The sequence below is a fragment of the Ambystoma mexicanum genome, chromosome 4q, assembly GCF_040938575.1.
Source record: "Ambystoma mexicanum isolate Mex_15411 chromosome 4q, UKY_AmexF1_1, whole genome shotgun sequence".
NCBI classification, from domain to species: domain Eukaryota; kingdom Metazoa; phylum Chordata; class Amphibia; order Caudata; family Ambystomatidae; genus Ambystoma; species Ambystoma mexicanum.
In genome coordinates, this window is record NC_090928.1 from 58,729,837 (window position 1) to 58,752,018 (window position 22,182).

Here is a 22,182-nt window from a genome sequence, read left to right on the forward strand (position 1 = left end):
ATTTAGCAAGCAAACCACGCCTGGCATTGTGCAGACCCATAATCACAGAGCCCGAGCTTTTCTAGGAGCACCCACTTTTAACCTTTAAAACTTAAATTGTTCAATTTAAACTATTTCCTTCATATTTCTTACCGTTTTTATGCCGATTGAAAAAACTAGATTACACAAATGCACATTCCAATTCACAGAGGGAAACACAATCGGAGTGTGAGGAACACGAACATGTATGAGCCAACTACACAAAAATACACACACACACACAGCTCCATACTCTATTCACTGAGGTCAATCTCATGATAGAACACTCTCCTATTAGCCACTTCACCACCTACATTGTGGCGCAATTGGTTGGCACACAAAGCCCCGAGCATGCGCACCACGAATACACTTTGTGTGCCAACCAATTGCGTATGTAGTTGTAACGCACACTTTACAGATATCGCACTATGCATGCGCCACTCTAAAGAACACAGTGCTTTAGATGGCCAGGTACTTGCCTGCCCTGTGTACATGATTATCATTACATTAACTTATTTTATTTACAAGACCTGAGGCCTGATTTACAAAAGCGTTTTTGAATGTTAAAGTCACATTAAAAAACACTTTGTAAATCAGGCCCATAGTATCTGCACTTCTCATCAGGAAGCCAATACTTTGAATGCTAGAGTACCAGCACTTCTGAATAGTAAGCAAGTAATCTGGGATGGTGAGTACCTGTACTTCTGTATTTCCCTTTTAGCCACTGCAGTAACATGTCCATCAACTCACACTCGTGTGTTCGCACATTGCAGTGTAAACTCAATCATATTTCACTCATATATATGCAGTTCTTAAAAACATTGTATAAACACACGCACTAACCCTCACTCCATCCCTCCACACACTTCTGCTGTATCATCTGCAAACTAACATGGGCCTCTCATGGACCCGCTCCACTCCTCTAAGGTAATAATTAATGTCTACCTGAATGGCACCGTCCTGGTCCAAGGCCCTCAGGCCAACCTTCTCCTCTTTGATAGACACTTCCCATGCCTCATTAACTTCCTTCCTTCTCCTTCTGTTCCAGCTCTCTCCTCTCTGGCTTCCTTGCCTCCCACATTGGCTACCCGCCCTTTCCTACTTCCTCCTCTGCCCCCCTCGCACTCCTTTGAGACCTCTGCAGGGCGTACCTCTGATTTGTAACCAACCCCGGAAGTCTTTCAAGGCTGGCAATCTTCTCCATATTGCCACTCTCAACTCTCGCTCAGCTGTCAAACACTCCTCTGACATCTGCCGTCTCCTCGAAGAACTCAACCTAAATGTCCTCCGTCTCATCGAGACATGGTTCATGGCCAGCTCTGTCACGAGCTTTGACACTCTCCTCCCTAATGGCTACAAGATCCTCTCCATGCCCAAATCCACCTGTTCTGGCGGGGGTGTAGCCTTGATCTACCCAGAGTGGATTCCTGCCTTTGTGATTCCTATGCAGGCCTACTCCTCCTTTGAATGCCTTGTCTGTATGCTTTCTCTCTCTCCAAGTCACTCGCTCACCATTGCTACTATCGGTCACCTGGTCAGACTACTGCTTTCCTCTTCGAGTGGGCTGACCTCTCCTCCTCCCTCCTTGCCTTGACCACTCAACTCCTCCTCCTTGGAGACCTCAATACCCACCTGGATGTTGCCTGTCCCTCTTCTGTACTTTTTCGTGACCTCTGCAACTCTCTCTCTCTTTCTATTCTTCCCTCTGGCCCGACACACTCTGCAGGGCACACTCTGGATGTTCTCATCTCCTCTGACCTCCCCCTCTCTCACCCTCTCACCACGCCTTTCGTCTGGAGCGATCACTTTCTCCTTTCCTCCCATCTCTCCCTCTCTACCCTGCAGACCAAGCCTGCTCTAGCACTGCCACCTACCTTCTCGGTCATCCGGCCCATGAAGCGTGTGTCAGTTGAGGTTTTTGCTGCCACTTTCTCTCCTCCTGCGCCACTTATGGGTGAACTCTCATCCTGACACTGCCCTTTCCAAGCTCCACTCTGCTACCTCTGATACTCTTGATGTTCTTGCCACTGTTATGAGGATCCGCTTGAAGCCGAAAGCCAAATGCAACTCTTGGTATGACTCGGACCTAGTCACCCTTAAATGCAAGTGTAGGGTGGCTGAGAGGAAATGGCAGGCATCTTGTGCATCCTCTGACAAACTGGCTCGCTTCCTGCTCCAAAGGCAATACCGGCTCTCTATCCACACTAAGAAAGTCACGTCTCTGCTGCTTCTAACAACTCAGCCAAACTCTTTAAAATCTGCAATGAGCTGGCCAATCCTGCTGCAGTCTCTACTTCTCCTGTCCCCTTCAAGACCCTCTGCACAGCCCTTGCCTCTCATTTCATCTCCAAAACCCAGGAGCTCCTGTCCACCCTCTCATCCTCTCCTCCTCCTTCCCTCCTCTCTCTCTCTGCTACCTTTGGCCCCCCTGCAGCTTCATACCCTCCTTCTTTCTCTTCTTTCCCTCTGTTCTCCCCTGATGAGATTTCCAGACAAGTCTGATCTAAGAAAGTCTCCTCAAAACTGGTTCTTCCCTGTTCGTCCAAACCCATCAAGGACCATATTGACACTCTTGCTCCTGCCCTGGCCGACTTCTGCAACCACGCTTTCACCACTGAAGCCTTCCCCTCCCCTCTCACCCCCTTCTAAAGAAACCCACTTCCAGCCCCTCCTACCCAGCCAACTATCGCCCGATCTCTATCACTCCTTTCATTGGCAAACCTCTGGAAAAGCTGGCCATCTCCGAGCTTGTCTCCATGACCATCAGTCTAGCTTCAGAGCAGCTTGTAGCATGGAAACTGCTATTCTGAATATTCGTGAAGACCTGCTCCCCAACCTTGATTCTAATCTCCCTTCTGTCCTCATCCTACTTGATCTCTCTTCTGCCTTTGATACGTTCCACCATGCCATCCTGCTCAACCGCCTCCGTGATAATCTGGGTATCACTGATAAGGCCCTGGCCTTGCAGAACTCCTTCCTCTCCATCCAACCCTCCCAGGTCCTCTATCAAACTCTCCACTTGTGGTGTTCCCCAGGGGTCTAACCTCTCTCCCTGGCTTTTCAACCAATACATGGTACCCCTCGCCCACCTCGTAGCTGCAATCTGCTACAATTTTCAGTGCTATGTGGATGACACTCAGCTCATTTTTCAGGCTCCCCTCTGCTACGTCTTTTCCCTCTTTCATCTCGGACTGTCTGTCTGCAATCCAGGAGTGGTGTGCCGCCAATGACCTCTTCCTTAATGCCAGTAAGACTCCTCATCGGCACTCCTGCACCTTCCTTTCCTGTCACTCTCTGGCCGGACTCCCTTGGTCCTCTCCCTGCTCCTACCTGTGAGTCTAATAACCTCGGGGTCATCTTCGACTCCACGCTTTCCTTTTCTCCTCACATCTCCGATGTCTCTAAGAAGTCAAACTACCAACTGCACCTTGAAGAGGGAAAATCCGAATATGCCTTCCGTCCCGAAAGACACCCCAACCGGAAGAAACACCCACGACAATATGGCCGTTGATCATACAAGCTCACAGCAATTCCCACTGCTCCCACAATGGACAACTACCACGAAAGATACCCTGTCAGCAGGCCTTACAACCCTTCAGCAATACAAACTCTAACCAGAGAGGATGAGAACACACAAGACAGAGCTGGAAACGACTACATGGACAGAATCGACTAAAAGCACCTAAAAGCTATGCCTCAAGTCGTTAGAGACATCACGACGACATAGCGACATTAGACAGCAAGCACTCAGGGCCTGATTCTGAACTTGGCGCAGTGAATGTGCTAAAGAGCAGGATTCACTGCGCCAAATCAGGATGCCCAGGCTCCACCAGTATTCTCAAGTGGGCCTGGGCTTCTTGTAGTGCGCGACAGTGTACCTTCAGGATTGTGCCTGTTTGTCATAACGGGCGCAATACTGAAATTTCAGCAGCATTTTTGTAAAATAACCACTTATTCGTTATTTTACAAAAATGCTGCTGAGAACGCGGGTGTATATAAACACTTTCATACACACCAAAGTAAGCAGCTGCCACGTTGCACAATACAATGTTGAAGCTGCTTTCTTTGGTGTGTATGAGAGTGTTCATATGCACCACGGGTGCATATGAACACTTTCATACAAATCAAAGCAAGCAGTTTCAACGTTGTTGAAGCTTCTTGCTTTGGTGTATGTGAAAGTGTTCATATACACCCATCTGGTGTATATGAACACTTTCATACACACCAAAGCAAGCAGCTTCAACGTTGCAGAATACAACGTTGAAGCTGCTTGCTTTGGTGCTGCCAGCACACGTAAGTAATTACAACCCGATTTGCGGGCTGTAATCAATTTGCGGGCTATATCAGTTCGTATAGCCTGCAGATTGACCAATCAAGATTATGAAACACCCGTTAGGGTGTTCTAATAGACATTAGAGATGAAGCAATAATAAATGGAGAGTTATACTCAACCATATATCCCAATACTGTCAAACGGCCTAAAGTGAAGTCGAAGGTAAAGAAGATGGCAATAGACAGAAGTTGACGAAAGAGGTGGGATCTAAAGCAAAATGAGAGAAATGGACCAAATGCCTGAAATATTTCCACAAAACTTTGCGATTAGCTGTCCTACAAACAAATCAATACTACATGTATTGTCTTCAGTAAATGACAGAAAGAAATGTTAAGGATAGAAGAAAGGAAATGTTATCACTGCGCATCTGGGTTGGGGATCTTTGTTCATCCAATAGTAACTTGCTAAAAACTAAAATAGTCATTTGACATAAGTACAAATACAAATAAATACAATCTATTTAACTAAAGAGATTCAACTCATACCAAAATGGGTAGGCATAGCCAAGATGGAAAGTGGACTAAAAACCTAAGAAGAACATGTTCTACACAACCTAATATTCTTGACATGTAAGCAAATAATCAAATCATGGTTGGTGGCACAGATTCAAAAGTAAAAGAATGGGGATCAGAGACGCTGCAAGGATTAGGGATAGAAAAAGTAATTAAAACCTTCCAAAATCAAGTGGTAAAAGGAGGAAAAACATCATAAATTCCTGCACTAGAAACCGGAATTTAAACTTATGTTGCTCTAAACAAAATATAAAACCTAAAATTGATGGTTGATCTAAATTAAATCCAAAGTATTAAGTCTACACTCTTGATAATAATAAGAGAAACACATTATGGTAGAAATCTGCATCTACCATGAATATTAGGATATATTAGGATGTAAAAGGCCATAGGATGAAAGGATGGATATGCTACAAATCGTGTAATACAGATGGATATATTGGCAATAAGAGGGGACACAATTAAAACACAAACTCTTTGCTTGGGACTGAATTGCTCCTCCCCAACTCTTGGGTGTGCCTGACCCTCGTAGATGAGATGGTGGCATTCATTACTCTACATTAGATCTAAATTGTTTTTACAGCCGCTTCCCAAATTGTCCACTGTTAGCTGCACCCCTTTATGGCAAGGCATAAATAGTTATAAGCAGCACAAGTTCTTTTATGGGGTTAAGGGAACTTCTTCTGGAACCAGTTAGGTTTTTCATCCATTTTAGGTTTTATTAGAAAGTAATGTTCTTTTTCAATTGAAGAGTGCATATATTCCTTCACTGTGTCCCAATAGGTTGTTTTTTACTCATTGTTAGCCATCATCTTCAAAATGGAGGTTTACCCCTCGTTTGCTGCCAGACACAAACGCGCATGCTTGAGCTTGTCTGGTTCATTGCGCCCTTCTTGTGGAAGACTCTAAGATGTATTGGAGCCAAACCACAACTGGGTGATTCGGAAGGACGACGTCAGGTAGCTATCATAGCACAACAGAGGACAGAGCAGCAATGGAGGAGCCCCTCTTGAGAGAATGAGAAGGCAGAATATGCTGTAAGCAGTGAGGAACTTACGCGGTCTTGGTGATAGAGAGGGAAGCCTAAACGGAGAGAGGGGGCAGCACAGTCGAACAGCAGTGATATGGAAGACAATACTTACAGGGGTTAAGGACCGGCTCAGGCACGCCTTTAGGTCTCTAGGGGAATGCTGAAAGGAAGGCACACCAGAGTGGCCCAAACTGTCCCCCAAAAACTGTCTCACTCTGGTCTAAGAACTCATCACACTGCAGCTAGTAGTTTTCCCGGTACAACATTCATTCATCGCCCGTTATTTTCACAGAGTTTTTACTGAAAAATGTTTGCTGAAAAAACGAATTAAATAATATGGGGAGGTAGGAGGGGGTTTGGTAAGGGCCTCTAAGGGGTAGGGAGGTGGGAGTATAGTGAATAAATAAAAGGGGAGGGGCAATTGAGGGGAACCCCACCAAAATAAAATAACATTAACATTTGATGAGGTTTTCTGGCAAAACAAATGTCGGGATGAATGAACATAGAACCGTTCTCACCATTGTGACGGGGTCAGTGTGTTTACAAATGCATCATTTGCCACGCATTTGGCCAACAATGCATCCCTGGAACTAATGACACATTTTATAGTGAAAAGTTATACAAATTGATACTTGCAAAAGAGGGCACATTTTTGGTTCTTGTAACCATTTTTTATCTTAGTTTAACCCTTGGTGAGAAGAGTCATTGAGGCCACATACAAAACATAAAGTATGCGAACCGTCCGGCACCCAACCCTGCCTCCAAAAAAGCTTCTAAAGTACTAATGTCACTAGTGCTGTTGGGGCCCTCAGCAACCCGGGTCATATTGTGGCTACCTATTACAATATATCCAAAAAAGCTAAGTAAAGAGAGTGGCTACAATTTGCTGGAGATGTGTTTGTTCTTTCCCCCTAAATATTCTAGGAGGAGATGATGTACCATTCCAATTTTGGTCCGAGAACATTTGAGGAATGTTTTTGGTTTTGGAGCCTTGTGGGTGGAGTTGTAGTCCTCGAGGATATGTACCTTTAAGATATAGTGAACTGGCTGCCCATGGGGCAAAGAACACAAAATCAAACAATTGTGCATTGTCCACCAGGCATCACTCGGAGGGGTGACAGAATTCATCCAACACAGAATCCTGTCCTACAACGCAACAAGAACACCAAGACCAAGAAACACTGCGCTCCTGATGTTGACTCACTACAGCAGGTAATGCTAAGTAGCCTCCCTGTTTGCGGTCATGAACACCAGGTGTTAGAACTCCGCGCCTAAAGGGATCCACACCGTTCAGAGCCACGCCACCTTGCGAAACGAAGGTAAGAGCTGACTGTTCACAGGACTCAAACAGGTCAGGAAACTGAAATGATTGACCATTGTCAGTGATATACACAAATGCAGACCATGCCAAGCTACTCCGGAAATAATATAACCCACCAACAAGTGCTTGGAACAAAGAGACAAGAGGCCAGGGAACCACTCAGACATACATTGCCATTGTATCTGCTGCGCAGCTCGTTTTCTTTCCTAACTGCAGGAGCATCTGCGCATGTGTGATCCCATCACTGGGTCAGGTGGATGGGAGTCAACAATTAACCTTCCAGCCTAATCTACACCATCAACCACCACACTGAACTGAAACACTATGCTGAACCTCAAAGCACAATACATGGAGGCATGGGCACAATGTGGTACGCCACAAACTCACAGCTGAAACCAACCATGCCCACCCATTGGTAAGCACAGCAGAGATAGCACCTCCAAAAAACACTTCTAACCTTACCCGTACAGAGACAACTTTCTTTTCATCTGGACGCGTCAACAATGCAGCAACTGCAAGCCTTGCGCCCCGCTAGCTCACCTACTAACTTTGCACCTGAACCAATTGCTTCCCATTGCAATCAATTCTTACCCCAACACATCTCTTGCAAGTCTTGTAGTGCCATGAGGCAAGAATTGTGCTACATGCAGCTCAATTACATAATATAACAATAAGGGCACCTCATTTCAGAGTTGAAAAGTAAAATATGCGGTTGCGTAAAGTTTAAGCATTTGCAATGCCAGATTCACAGCAATGTTTCCTCTTCGATACCAGAGTAATGCAAAGTTTGATAGCAATCTCCAAAAAGTACATATTTATGAATGTTCATTATTTTGCATTTTTTTCATATAAAAGTTGAATTGTGTTATAACATCATCCACAGCATCACTTACCTCGAGGTCCGTTATGTTTTGCTGGTTGATCGCAGACAAGTGGTCGGCCTCCTTGATCTTTCCCCTGGCTTCTTTCAGCAGGTCCCAGGCATCGTCCAGTTTGACCTTATGAGTTGCCAGCTTGTCCATCACGTCATCTTTCACCTCCTGGTTCTTCTTCCTGGGCTCAATGAATTGCTTATTCACTTTAAGCAAAAGGCCTTCCGCAGCTCTGGGTGCCAACAAAGGAACCGTACATTAGCGGAGAAAGTCAGGGCAACGAAGAAGCCAAATGTGTGATATTTCCTGATTACAAGAAGATGGGAAATCTAAACAGCAACTTCCCAAATGTAACACGTACTTAAGGCTAAAGAGAACGTGGCGAGAATACTTGCTTTTGTCTGTTTGTACATCACTACCAACAGGAAATGGCCTAGTTCCGACTGCCTGCAGTGAATGGATCAAATGTGATTGGACAGAAAATTGCTCAGATACTAGGAAATTGATGGTTTGCCTTTCAATTCTAAAGTCTCATCTAGCTTTTCCTTCCGAATTCTTTTGTCATTTCACCTTCCCATATCTGTTTATCATGCTCCTTCTCGATCCCTGCCAAGTCAACCTCTCTTTGTTATCGCACCTGATTTCTCTACTCTTCGCACCAACTAATTTACTATAGTCAAGATCTGCCCCTGAAATTTGTACTGTAAGGTTTTATTTATGCTCTTTTCTTATTTTGCCAAATAGGCTGCATTATAACAGGCGGTTTACGTGGCCCTCAAAACACTTTCACAGTAGGAGATGAACATGTGAAGCAGTGAACCTCCATCAGTGATGGCAAATTGCCTTTGATAACATCCCTGGTCAACTGCACACTAGGAAGAGCTTTTATAAAGTATGTTTAGTGGTCACGTTTTGGTTGTTTGAAGGACCATTTTAGGAACCAACATGGATGTTGCCTTGTCACGGTGCACCTCAAACCTCTGTAATTTGGGCAAGTGCTTAAATTGTTATTGGGTGGCAAGAGAGTCAGACTGATCATGTATCCAAGTAAAACCCCAGGAACTGTAGAGAAGTGTGCTTGGGTGTACCACGTCGCTACAGTGCACAAATGTCTACACCCTGTCCTAGAAACTGAGTTTGGACTGGATAAGTGTGATCATCTTTGGACATGTCTGGTGTTTGGTCTGGCTCAGCATTGGGAACTTCCTTTGGTCAAGAGGAGTCCCAAATCCTGGATAGGTCTCCGTTTGAAGTAATTCATAGCTCAGGCCCATTGGTCAGGCCTATTTCCATTGGGCCTATGCTTGGGATGGCATTCTGGAAGGAGCAGTCTGGAGCAGGGGCACCATCGCCAAGTAATGGCATAATCAGTTTTGAACTTGCCAGAAGACTCCCAGGTTTGCCAGATGGGAACTCTTGGACACTCGACATTCACCATCTTGTCTTAATCTCAGAAAACCCATGGGTAACTTTTGCACTATCTATGACGTGACGCGCAGAGAAGTGAACAATTATGAAGGATCACTAATAAAACCAATGCGAAATTAATACAAAATATCACAAATTGAAGAATGTCATCGAAAACAACAGGCCCCAAGTAGACCCCACAAACATGAGTCTTCTGTAATAACCCCCAATCACATTCATGATGCTCTAACCCCACATATGATCCTAGTCCCTAGTCTCCTAAACTAGCAACACCAGGTGCAGTTTATGCAATCCTGCCTGGTGTTTGGATGAAGGGAGAACAAACATGAAGTACATGAAATACATTTTAAATGTAGGTCCTCGCTCTCCCTCTCTGGAGAGATCAAACCTACCTGAGCACAATGCTTATGTATCTACAAGAATCATTTAGCATTACCAGTGGCAACGCTAGGCAACGGGGTGGGAGCGTGGTTGGGGGATTTGCTCATCACCCATGGGTGTCCTTTCAGATCCCGATGCGCTCATCCTGTCAGAGTGCTGAAATGCTATTGGCCAGAAGCGCTTCATCCCCAATGGTATCCACACCTGCCTCTGCCAGTGGCACTTAATGATTGCCAACCCGTGCCCCAGGATAGTGATGTAGAGTAACCAGAGTAACTGGGCCATGTATGGTGCGACTTATGGGAACTAGGAAAGGCTCTTGGCTATAGGTCTTGTAAGACATGGGGTGGGGAGTGGTTTATTGGAAGCAGAGGGAGAGGTAGGGTGGCCAACTGTCCCGCTTTTAGCGGGGTTGTCCCGCAATTAGGGACTCTGTCCCGCCATTTGCAGAGTGGCTGTGCGGGACGCAGGTTGTCCCGACTTTCGTCAGGACAACCTCCATCCATCCCAGCCACTCTGCAAACTGAATTGGGCATTTAAACAGCACGGCGCTGCCGTCTGCTGCTTTCTTTCCCTAGTGGCTCTGCAGCCCCGACTCCTTTAGAGCCTGCAGCTCGAGCTGTAACGCCCGACACCCGGCTTTATTCAAATGCTAATGGTTTGTTCCTGGGTCGTGATGGTCATGTTTGCAGTTAAAAAACGTGACCATCACCTCCCAAGGGCAAACCATTTGCATTTCAATTAAGCCTGGCTATAGAGCGTTACAGCTCAACCTGCAGGCTCTAAAGGAGCCATTAAAAAAATGCACAAAAAAGGGGGCGGGCCAAACCTGAATGACGTAGTAACGTCATCGCCGCCTTGTGGGTAAGTGTCCCGCAAAATACTATCAAAGAGTTGGCCACCCTAGGGAGAGGCGAGGTGTAAATCCTGATTTCTTAAAGAGTTAAGGTTTGTAAGTACCCCAGTGTGCGTGCTGGTGAGATTCTAGGTGAGTTGGGCACCCGGGTTGTTTGTTTTAATGTGGGTCCCAGGCTGTTATGCTACTTTATTACTAACACAATTCCCCCTGCGAGCCCAGGCAGTTGTGGGGTTGCAACATAGTAATGACCTATACACAGTAAGGCAAGGTGTAGGGGTTCTGGCTGTGTTCACTGCCCACTCACTGCAGCTCGTCCTGGGCCACGTCCTTCTGAACGTCCATCTTCCTCTTGCGCAGTTCGGCCATTATCTTGTCGACGTCTCGCTGCAGCTCTGGGAGGCTCTTCTCCTGAGTCTTGTTTTGGGCACTCAGCGTGTCGTTCAGCTTCACGGCGTCCTCGTGTATGGCTGCAAAGAAGGACCGGGGAAGGGAATTAGACAATAAAAAACAAGGAGCAGGGGCGTTCAGCAGCTGCTCGTCAGAGCTCGTGCCAACCGAAAAGCAGCGCCGAATGCGGCATTCCAGCCGAGAAGCACAAAGGGTACTTAACCCAATGATCGGTAACAATTGAGAAGCGGTCATAAATGCCGTCAAATCTCTTGTTGGATTTCACTTTCGTGCACAGTAATTACACCCGAGGGAAGGCCTAATGCCCAAGGATAAAAAAGCAGAAAGGGAGAAAAAAAAACGGTAATAACAACTCACCCTCCCATGCCAGCGGGTGGTAGCTGGCACGGTAGGTTAAGAAGGGAGGGCAAAGAGCAACCACGCATGAACAATGCTTAGGGAGTACGTTAAGTATACAAACGCCATCCAGCAAAGTTGAGCTGCGACAGCATCCGAGAGGCGTGGCCAGGATTGTCTAACAAGTGGGGACTGAGGCTAATGTAGTTGGGGCCACTACAGTAACCTTAACACCTGTAAATGCGCCGCTGAGTGGGCCCTTACAGATGTTGCCCACTCAGGCCCTACCCTGTCTCTACGCCGCTGCAGCATCCTCTCTTCACCTCATGGAAGCCCAGCACTCACTAGTGGTGATGGCAGGTCCCTAGAGTCTCGAAGCTGGCAGAAATCCCAGAGGCCGATTCCTTAGGACCTGGCCCTCGTCTCTGGCAAACGCTGTTTGCAGCATTGATGGGCTTTGCCCGGCAAAGAGTAAGGAGGCATGCAGGAGTGTGCACATGGACACACACACAAAGTTGCAATGCGTTTGCTTTGCTGTGGCATGCTCTGTTATAGGGTGATGCATTTGCAACTTTATGCAATGTGGTGCTTGTGACTTTATTGTGCGAGTAGCTTGAGAACAGTAAGGCCAGCAGACGGAGTGTGGAGGGGCAAAGAGAGAGAGAGGGGGGGTGAGAGACAGAGAGAGAGAGAGGGGGAGAGAGAGTGAGAGGGGTGGGAGAGAGAGAGGGAGAGAGAGAAGGGGGGAGTTAGAGGGAGGGAGAGAGAGAGAGAGAGGGAGGGAGGGAAAGAGGGCGAGAGAGAGAGAGAAGACGCACTAGGCTATCCTGTTAGGCTGTTAGGTCCTTGTGAAAAGACTGAGGGATAAATCCAGACAGTCGCTGTGGCATGGAGGTAGTCAACGATATTTCAGCATTGCTGTGTTGAAATGGGCTACCAACTTTTTAACCCAGGCTTCCAGGTTTCAAGATTGAAAAAGGGTGCATGGACCACTTCTACCTGGATGCCCCACTTGCTTCACAAATCAGTTTGAACATTTGTTTTGGAAAAATATATTAGCCATTTTCGTGTGGTTCTTTGTGCATCTTGTCACAAGTATCTGAGAGGGCTGGGGGCGGAGTGGGCATGATCCCCAGGTCACACTCCCTGGGACTATGTTTATTTACACTTTTACTCACCCAGACACCACCAGACAGTGGTTCCAGAAGACAGGCAGATCCCTCTTAGGCCCACTCTACAAGGCAGATACTTATGATTACCTCCTAGGACTATTAAAACTATAACAAGGTGATTACCAGAGCCAAAGACTGCCAACCCACTTTCCACATAAATCGCCTGGTCCATAGTATGTATGTATGGTGAACATTAAACCAGCAACACCCAACCCCCTCTTTCCCAAACCACACTCACAAGACCCACAGCAACAAGCAGACTTGTGCCATACACTGCCAGCTCACCCTGGCCATCCTTGTACGCAAATGAAATCCAAGACAGCTGCCAAGATTGGTATCAGATTAGTCCAGGCCTTCCACACCATGTGACTCTAGGGAGGCTAACAAATCACATGGTCACCCTAGCACAGGCACACAGGTGAAGACCCTCACTCAAAGTCCCACCTTGGGGGTGGGAGAAATCTCCTTATATAGGTTAAGGAGCCCAGTCTGGCAGTGGTGGTTGCAGGGGGCTCGAGTTTGGGGAAGGCTTGAGATTGGCAAGTTGAAGAGAGAGAAGGAGTTGGCTGCACAGACTTTGTTGGAGATTGGAAAGTAGGCTATGGCTGGATAGGTGGAGAGAGCTCAGGAGGTGGCATCAGGAGAGAGGAAGAGGTGGAGAGGATCAGATGGGAAGAAAGTTGTAATAATAACAGGACTGGCAGAGGGGGTAGCAGACAAAGAAACAGTACTTTGGGGGTGATACAGAGAAGGTGGTTTGGGAGATGCTGAGCCCAGAGCAAAGGGGGCAGTGGGATCAGAAGGGAAGTAAGTGGCAGAGAGAAGCTAGTGGCGCCTGGTAAGATTTTACAGGGGAGGTGTTATAACCGTGGTGGTAGCCATGAGACGGCCTGAGGTGATAGTGAGGAGGTGGTGGCCGGTCACAGAGGTAGTGAGGAGCTAGTGACTGATGTGCAGGAGGAGCTAGTCACAGAAAAAAAAGAAAGTAGTGACCTGGAAGGCAAAGGAATATAAGAAGGATGTTAGAGAAAATCCATCTCAAGACAATGAGGAGAAGAGTGAGTAGGAGGAGCTGTATTATAGTGATGAGAGGTGGGGGACGAAAGTGTATCGACAATGGAGAAAAGGGACCATGATTTTATAGAGGAACTAATCTGCAATGTGGAACACTGGGAGAAGATCAACCAGTTAGAGAAGGAAGGATCCAGAGGACCAGGTCAGGTGCTTGGCATGGCTAGCAGGCACAAGGAAATCCTAGTGGTGATCAGGGAGGATAGTGATACCTCAGGGAGGTGGTGAGGATAACCCATTGAAGAAAGAAGATGAGTTGGAAGTGAAACATTGGTCTCTCTAGCTGACCTGGAACCCACCGGTGAAGAAACCCAGAGAGTATTAACATGACTTGCTATGTCATGGGAGAGTTCACCCCAGAAAGGCTGCAACTAGGCCTGGTTGAGCAAAAGCAGGGTTTGGGGCATCCTTGTGCCCAGAACACCACCAAGGGGTGAGGCAACCCATCCGGAAGTGGTGTGGGATCAGACATCAATCATACTCCTCTAGTCAGGACTCCAACCTCTTTTAGCACATGGTAGCCTGTGCTTCATCTTTTGACACAACAGGTGAAGCTACATTGGGCAGTATTTCTGGTACTCAATGGTACAATAATTTCACTGATATTCATGGTAGTGCTGTAACCCTTCAGCTGCCAATGATATTGCATATCATATTCAGAAGAATGTAACTGCTTCGGAGGCCAATGTTTGGGTGTTCATTTATACAGATCACCATTGGGCTTCGGATCTTTCGTTGAACAAAGATGACCCAGAAATCTTAGTTTCCCAATACACATTTAGGGCCTCATTACAAGTTTGGTTGTATTTCAGCAATAAATTCCTTAAAATACCACCAAATGGATTAACCGTTACCGCTGCTTGGTCTGTTGGAATTACCACCAGATTAAAAGTGGTGGTATTGCGGTGTCAGTCGACAGAGGAATCCATGGAGATTTTGGTGTAATTACCACCAGCGGTAATGCAGATGTTGCTAAACACAGCCAAAATGGGCATGTTTTGGTGATAAGGTGGCAGAATGACCTCCAGCATTTTGCAGGAGTTTTTCCTACACCCCATCACCAAAACCATATTTGGGCTGTGTGGTCATGTGGCGGTAATGCAGCAGTAACTCTATTACCGCTGATTTTAGCTACTCCGCAAATTTGTAATGAGGCCCCTAATCTGCTAAATGCCTGGAGTTTGATAACTCATTCCCTTACATGAATTTAGCTAGAGTGTGCCATTGCTCACATTTTTACAAAGGATTCACTGGCTGACCCAGTGTGGCATGGATCAATTTCATTTAGTAATATTTCATGAAATATTTTGGGTAAATTTACTTATGGAAAACTTTGATTGGGTCCAGAGTAAGAATATTTTATCTGACTATCAGCTGGGGTGTCCCCTTGCGTGGCAACTACAGAGCAATGCATGGATTTAGCCAAGATCGCCAAAATGTATAATGTGGTCAAGGTGGGCAAACTCTACTGAGGCTTTTGTAACCTATTGAAGAACTGATAAATCCACAGTCACTGGCTGTTCATCAAGGAATGCACCAAGGGTGCACATCAGCCCCATATTGTTTTCTAGGCCATTTGGATCATCTCTTAACACTGAAAAGAGATGCCCTTCGAGCTTCATGAAGGTTAATTCCTTGTTTAGCGTATGCAGACCACATAACGTTTTCAGGGCCAAATGGTTCCTTTCAATAAGACCTGTTAAAATGGTTATGCCGCACTTATGGGAGCACTCCATTTGATCCGTAATACTCACCTGAACCCAGGATAGAGTGAGTGGTTGCATTGACAAAACATGCACATTTAGGGAGTCTGTGCTTTTTTTTTAAAATAAATAATTATTTGTATTCATTTTACAACATGAACAATCAATATAACACCCTCCATTCCCCCTCCCTCTCCTCCCCAGGATGTCCACCCTTCTATTTAGCCTCTGTTTGTAGAGTCAGTGACTTATCTGAATATATCAAGAATTCTAATTTTATGTGGGCACCACTGTTCCATATCAAGAATTCTAATTTTATGTGGGCACCACTGTTCCATATAGTCGCTTTGTAGGTACTCCAAGGTGTCCGACCAGTCCTCCCTGAATTTCTGATAGTTCCCTTGTAAGTTGTATGTCATAGGTTCCATTGTTATATGGTACCATGCTCTTCGTATCCAGTCTATTGCAAAGGGCGGGGACCTTTGCTTCCATTTTTGGGCGATTTACAACCACACCCCAATTAGAAGACCCATGAAGTTTCTTTTCTGTGTTTTGGAGAGGGTTTTGTCCTTCAGGTTCCAAATCCCACAAAGCCACACCTCCTCCCCCAGAGTCTCAGCCCCCTGGAACATTGAGCTCATGTGGTCTTTCACATCTGTCCAGTATTGTTGAAGCTTTGGGCAATCCCACCAAATGTGTCTCCAATTCCCTTCCCCTCCACATGCCCTCCAGCATACATTGGGAGAGTCCCGGAACATTCCGTGGAGCCTTTCTGGCATGTAGTGCCATTGTAGGAGAATTTTCATCCACATTTCTTTTCAGGGTTTTTTCCCACCTTTTAATATATTGCCAGGTGACCTTCTCTCCTGCGGAGTTGATGAAACTATATGTATTTGATACGAACTTCTTTGACCCGTCGTTTGACATGATGCATTGCTCAAATGGGGTTAGTTCTCTGGTGACTGCTTGTCTTATTCTCGGTGTGTCTAGCCAATGGTACAGTTGGTCGTATTTATACCTATCCGTCCCCTTCAGGTGCAGTAGGGTCGTGCAATCTTCAAAGGTCCTTATTTGTTGTTCCTGATACATATCCCCTACCATATTGCAACCCGCTTCCTCCCATTTTTGGAATGCCTTATTCTCTAGACCTGATGGAAATTCTGGGTTTCTCAATAGGGGCATGAATGGGGCTGGGTCTTTGGTTAGTGTACCTTTCTTAGTTGCTCCGTCCCATATTTCCAATGGTGCCTGCATGATTTCGCTTATGCGTAGATTGGGATGTCTGTGTGTCTTCCCTGCCCATAGCATGTGTCTTGTCGGGGTATTCGCCAACTGCCTTATCTAGAGCAACCCACAGTTTTTGGGACTCTTCCGGAATCCATTCCTTCAGGACCCATAGTTGGGCTGCCTCATAGTACCTTCTAAAGTGGGGTAGAGCGCAGCCCCCTTCTTTCCGTGAGGCTGTTAGTACCGAGCTTGAAATTCTAGGGGTTTTCCCTTGCCAGATATATTCCTTGACTGCTTTCGTTAGGGATTTGAAGAACGCCCTCGGGAGTCTTATTGGTAGGGCCTGAAATAGATACAAGAGTTTGGGTAGGATGGTCATCTTGACGACAGTTATGCGCCCCCACCATGATATCGATAACGGGTTCCACCTTTCCATGTCCCGTTTGACTTGTTGCAACAGGTTTGGGTAGTTTTGGGAGTATAATTTCTGTATTTTATGTGTTAAGGTGATACCCAGGTATTTAGTCCCTGTCGTAGCGATCTTTAGTCGGAGGGCGCCTGCTACCGATTGGATTCGGGTTGTGTCTCCCGCCAGTATCAGTAATTCGGATTTCTGTCTGTTTATCTTGAGGCCGGATATAGAGCCATAGTTGTCTATCTCCTGCACTAGTATAGGGAGAGAGTTTTCAGGGTTCTCCCAACTTTATCAACATATCATCAGCATGTGCCACAGTTTTGTGGGTAATACCTCCCATGTCTATTCCCTTTATGTTTTGGTTGTCTCTTATTCGCGCTAGCAGTGGTTCCAGGAAAATTGCGTATAATAGGGGGGATAGTGGGCAACATTGTTTCGTCCCTCTCTCGATCCGTATTTTATTAGACAGGAACCCATTCACCGCTATTCTAATGCTGGGGGATTTGTAATTGGCTTTTATCATTTTAATAAATGTTTCTCCTATGCCCATTTTCCTCAGTATGTGGAATAGGAGGGACCATTCTACTTGGTCAAACGCTTTTTCTGCGTCCAGAGTTAGTATCGCTGCAGGCATGCCCGTTATTCCTATCTTTTCCACGATGTGGAGGACCCTCCTAAAATTATCGTGTGTTAGTCGTCCGGGGACGAAACCAGACTGATCCTGATGGATCAGTTTTGGAAGCACTTGAGTAAGTCTGTAGGCCAGGATTTTAGTATACAGCTTGGCGTCTAAATTTATCAATGCTATTGGTCTATAGGAGGTCAGAGTTTCGGGATCTTTCCCCTGTTTGTGTATCACCAGCATCTTGGCCTCATTCATCGTTGGGGTGATGTCGTGTTTTTCTTTGAAGGAATTAAATAATTCAGTCAAGGTCGGGGCCAGTATGTCCCCATATTCCTTGTAGAATAGCGCCGTGTAGCCATCAGGACCCGGGGCCTTGTTTCTGGGGAGGTCCCCGATTGCCTTATTGACCTCTTCAATCGTTATGTCCCTATCTAATGTGAGTTTTTCTGTGGCGGATAGCACTGTAAGGTCCACCCCCTCCAGATATGTTTTTTGGAGATTTTCATCGGGATGGTCTGTGCAGTACAACGTTCTGTAGAACAGCTCCATTATCTCCCCCATTTCGTTTGTTTGGGTCTTTCTATTCCCTTTATCGTCGCGGAGGGCCAATATCGTCCTATCTAGTTGCTTCCCCTTAAGTTGTCTAGCTAGAAGTTTATCTGCTCTGTTAGCCTTAGTGTAGTACCAATGTTTTAGCCTCAGCAGGTGCCTTTCTGCCTTCTTAGTGCGGATCGCTTCTAACTGTCCTTGGACGTGCCTCAGGGCTTTTTGTAGCATTATAGTTGGTTTCAGCAGTATTTCTGCCTGAATGCTCCCAATTTTGGCCTCCAGCTCCTTCTCCCACTGATAGTTGAGCTTTTCTTTTTGGGCCTTCAATGCAATTAGGTGTCCCCTGGTTACTGCCTTTAGAGCCTCCCATTGTGTTTCAATCGATATGTCAGGGTGGTTATTACTTGTAAGGTTTGTTTATTTATTTCTATAGCGCTCCGGACCCGGGAGTATGAGGGCGCTTGGTACAGGTTACAGGTACAGTGCACTGGAAACACTAATCGTAGGTTAGCAAGTATATACAGAGTATACAATGAGGACAATAATCATAATGTAGCAAGTATATACAGAGTATACAGAAATGGGAGTAATAGCAAGCAGAAATAACAGAAGAGACATGTGCAGTTTGTAAGCAGATTGAACTGGTTCAGACTTAAGGTTGGCTTTTTGACAGGAGCCACCCAATGGCTAGTTTCCTGAACGACTGGAAGGATTTGGACTCCTTGATATTCAGTGGCAAGGAGTTCCAGAGTTGGGAGGCAAGGACAGTAAAGCTTGAGCCACCTGGTATTTTGGAAGTAAATGTAGGTACTGTGAGGCATAGGGTATTGGATGATCTCGCGATTCTGATGGAAGTTCTCATGGTGAATTTGTTAGTAAGGTAGGGAGGGGCTAAGTTATTGAGAGCTTTGTAGGTGAGGCAGAGGGATTTAAGATCGATTTTATGTTGGATAGTGAGCCATTTGCATGTGGTTCAGTGGCAGAGATGTGCTCACGCCTAGGAATGTTTAGCGCTGCTCGTAGCGCATTGTTTTGAAGGACTTGGAGTTTGCCGATTATCGCTTGGTTGGCATCTAAGTAGAGGCTATTGCAGTAGTGTAACTTTGATTGTATAAGAGCTCTGGCTAGCGTGAGGCAGCTGTTAGGGGAAAGAAATGGTCTACAGGCTCTGATTAGTTTTCCTGTGTAGGCCGTGGCTGAGGCGATCGAATTGACTTGTTTAGTGAGGTTTGCGTCAAGGTAGAAACCAAGTGTTTTCACGCTTTTGGCAATCGGGATAGTTTTGCCATCAATTATGATATTGGAATAGTTGGGACTGAGTTTTTGTAGGTTATTAGGTGCACCAACAATGAGCAGTTCAGTCTTCTCGTCATTCAGGCAGAGGCTATGTGTGGCCATCCAGGCCTGAATGACAGAGAAAATTTCGTTGATCCTAGCTACATCAGTGTTGTAGTTGCCCGAGATAGTGAAGAGTATCTTGGTGTCATCCGCGTAGTTTGTGTAGGTGACACCCAGACGGTCCAGTTTATCAAAGAGGGGCTTTGTAAAGATGTTGTATAGGGTCGGTGAAACACATGAGCCTTGGGGGACACCACAGGTGATAGGGATGGGGTCTGCTGCTGCCACAGGTGAGAAGACTCTCATGGTTCTGTTGGCCAGGAAGGACTGGATCCACGAGACAGCAGATGGGGAGAAGTGGGCGGCAGACGAGAGGTGGTTGCAGAGTATCTTGTGGTCAACCAGGTCGAAGGCTGCTGAGAGATCTAGAAGGAGTAAGATGGCAGCCTTGCCCTTATCTTTGATTTTATCAATCTGACTCTTAAGATCAACAAGGGCAGTTTCTGTTCCATGTTGTGGCCGGAAGCCAGACTGACGTAATCCAAGTAGTTGGTTGGCCTCTAGGTAATGCTGAATTTGCAAGTAGGCCACTCTGTCAAGGATTTTTAACAAGAAGGGGACGGTTGTGATGGGCCTGTAATTTGTAGGGATGGCTGGGTCCAGGGTTTGCTTTTTTAGAAGAGGGAGGACCCATGACTGTTTCAGATTGTTGGGTACCGAATTAGTAGAGAATGACGCGTTTATGAGCTTGGAAATGAAGGGGGCGAAGTCTCTACCTGCATCTTTTATAATCTGTGCAGGGCAACTATCCCCTTTACAGTTTGATGGTTTGAGGGAGGTTATGATTTTTTGCACTTCTAATACGGTTACTTTTTTGAAGGTGAAGCCATGGTTAGCATTGGGTCTAATGGGTAGGCTAAGGTTAGGGGGGCTAGGTGTGGGGCTACTGTTGGACAGTTGTAGTCTTTTATTTTCAATTTTAGTTTGGAGTCCAGTGATTTTATTCGCAAGGGCATCTTGGATGCTAGTGCACCAGCGTTGGTCCTTCACGGATGTGTCCGTGGGTGGATTAGGATTTTCTAACTCTTTCAGGATGGAGAATAATTCTTTGGTACTGGAACTAGCATTACTTATTCTTATGTTGTAGGCTTCCTTTTTTGTGCAAATTATTTCCTTTTTGTAGTGGGATGATGCATTGGTGAGATTAATTTTGTGTTCCTCTGTAGGGTTCATTTTCCAAAGGGCTTCCAATTTAGACTTTTTATTTCTTAAAATTTTAAGTTCTGGAGTGTACCAGGCGTTAATGTGAGCTTTAGGTTTACCTTTGCGTAGTTTGAGAGGGGCAACAAGGTCGATAGCTTTGGTCATAGCGTTATTGTAGAAGTCTACTAACAAGTTAGGGTCTGATGAATTCGGTATCATGTTTAGGGTGGGTAGAACCAGTGGGATAAGGGCTTCAGCAGTGATATTCCGCTTATTTCTTGTCAGACATGCTGGTGCAGGTGGGCACTGTGTGTGGAGAGGGTTATTGGTACTGATGTCGAATGAGAGTAGGTAGTGATCAGTCCAAATGAGTGGTTGGGGGGGGGTCTTTGCAATTAATGTTGCAGTTGTAGGCGGCGAGCCAGTCCAGGGTTCTACCTTTCTGATGTGTGGGTAGGGAGTTAAATTGAATGTAGTGCTGTACGCAAAGGGCATTGGCAATGGAAGATGCTGGCGAGTCGTGAGGATTGTTGTAACCTAAGTTAAAGTCACCTAGGATGATGTTTTGGGATAAAGGTTTAGATTTTTCCGCTATGAGGGAGGTTATATCCTCCTCAAAGGAACCTATGGAACCAGGGGGTCTCTATATAAGTTCCAGGGAAATGGTGTTTTTGGGAGTGGTTTGAATTTTAATGGATAGGTGCTCACAAGAGTTAAGAGGAAGGGAAGTTACAGATCTAATGTCAAGCGAAGATTTGAATATGAGTGCTACACCTCCTCCATGGGCATTAGGTCTGTCAGCCCCAAGGACGGAATAGTTATCTGGAACCGCGAGAGTTAGAGCGGGGCCTGCTGCGGCATGGAGCCATGTTTCAGTAGTGGCGAGGAAATCCAGGTTAGCTGAACAGATAATGTCAGCAATTTCTGTAGGGTGGGCCACAAGGGATCTAACATTGAGTAGGGCTCCTTTGAGATGCATAGTATTTGCAGGGATGTTTTTGTTAGTGACTTTGGTTCTGGTATTGTTGGTCAATTTGTTAAGTAGCGTGGGGTGTCTAGAGCCTAGTCTATTATTGCGGGTCATGAGGTTAGGGTGGTCTGTCGGGCGCTCATCTAGCGTATTCAGTGGGTTCCGAATATTGTCAAAATGGTCATCTGTGATGAGGTTAGGTGGAGGATTACTTGGCATAATGCTGATTTTATTGCTGTGGATTGTGGGTGCCCCATGTGGGAAAGGAGGTTGGGAGGGCAGGAAGAGTGTAGGGCAGGGAATGGGGTAGTGTCTGGGACAGCCAATCTTGGCGAGTCCATTGCTGAAGGAGATATAGCTATTTCTGCTACAAGGCGTGCACTCTGGCATGATACAGAAGGGTAGCATGAT

The 22,182-nt window shown here is 46.0% G+C and overlaps 1 protein-coding gene across 7 annotated transcripts in view; it reads right to left on the bottom strand.

The window, feature by feature from the left end:
* LAMA2 (laminin subunit alpha 2) overlaps positions 1–22,182 on the bottom strand; it is a 3,027,572-nt gene that overhangs the window by 682,659 nt on the left and 2,322,731 nt on the right. For all 7 annotated transcript variants that reach the window (XM_069607473.1, XM_069607470.1, XM_069607476.1 and 4 more), the window contains 2 exons: positions 11,059–11,221; positions 8,108–8,318 (listed from right to left, as the gene is read on the bottom strand). In XM_069607473.1, coding sequence (XP_069463574.1) covers positions 8,108–8,318; positions 11,059–11,221 — 374 coding nt within the window. The remainder of the gene's footprint in view (positions 1–8,107; positions 8,319–11,058; positions 11,222–22,182) is intronic.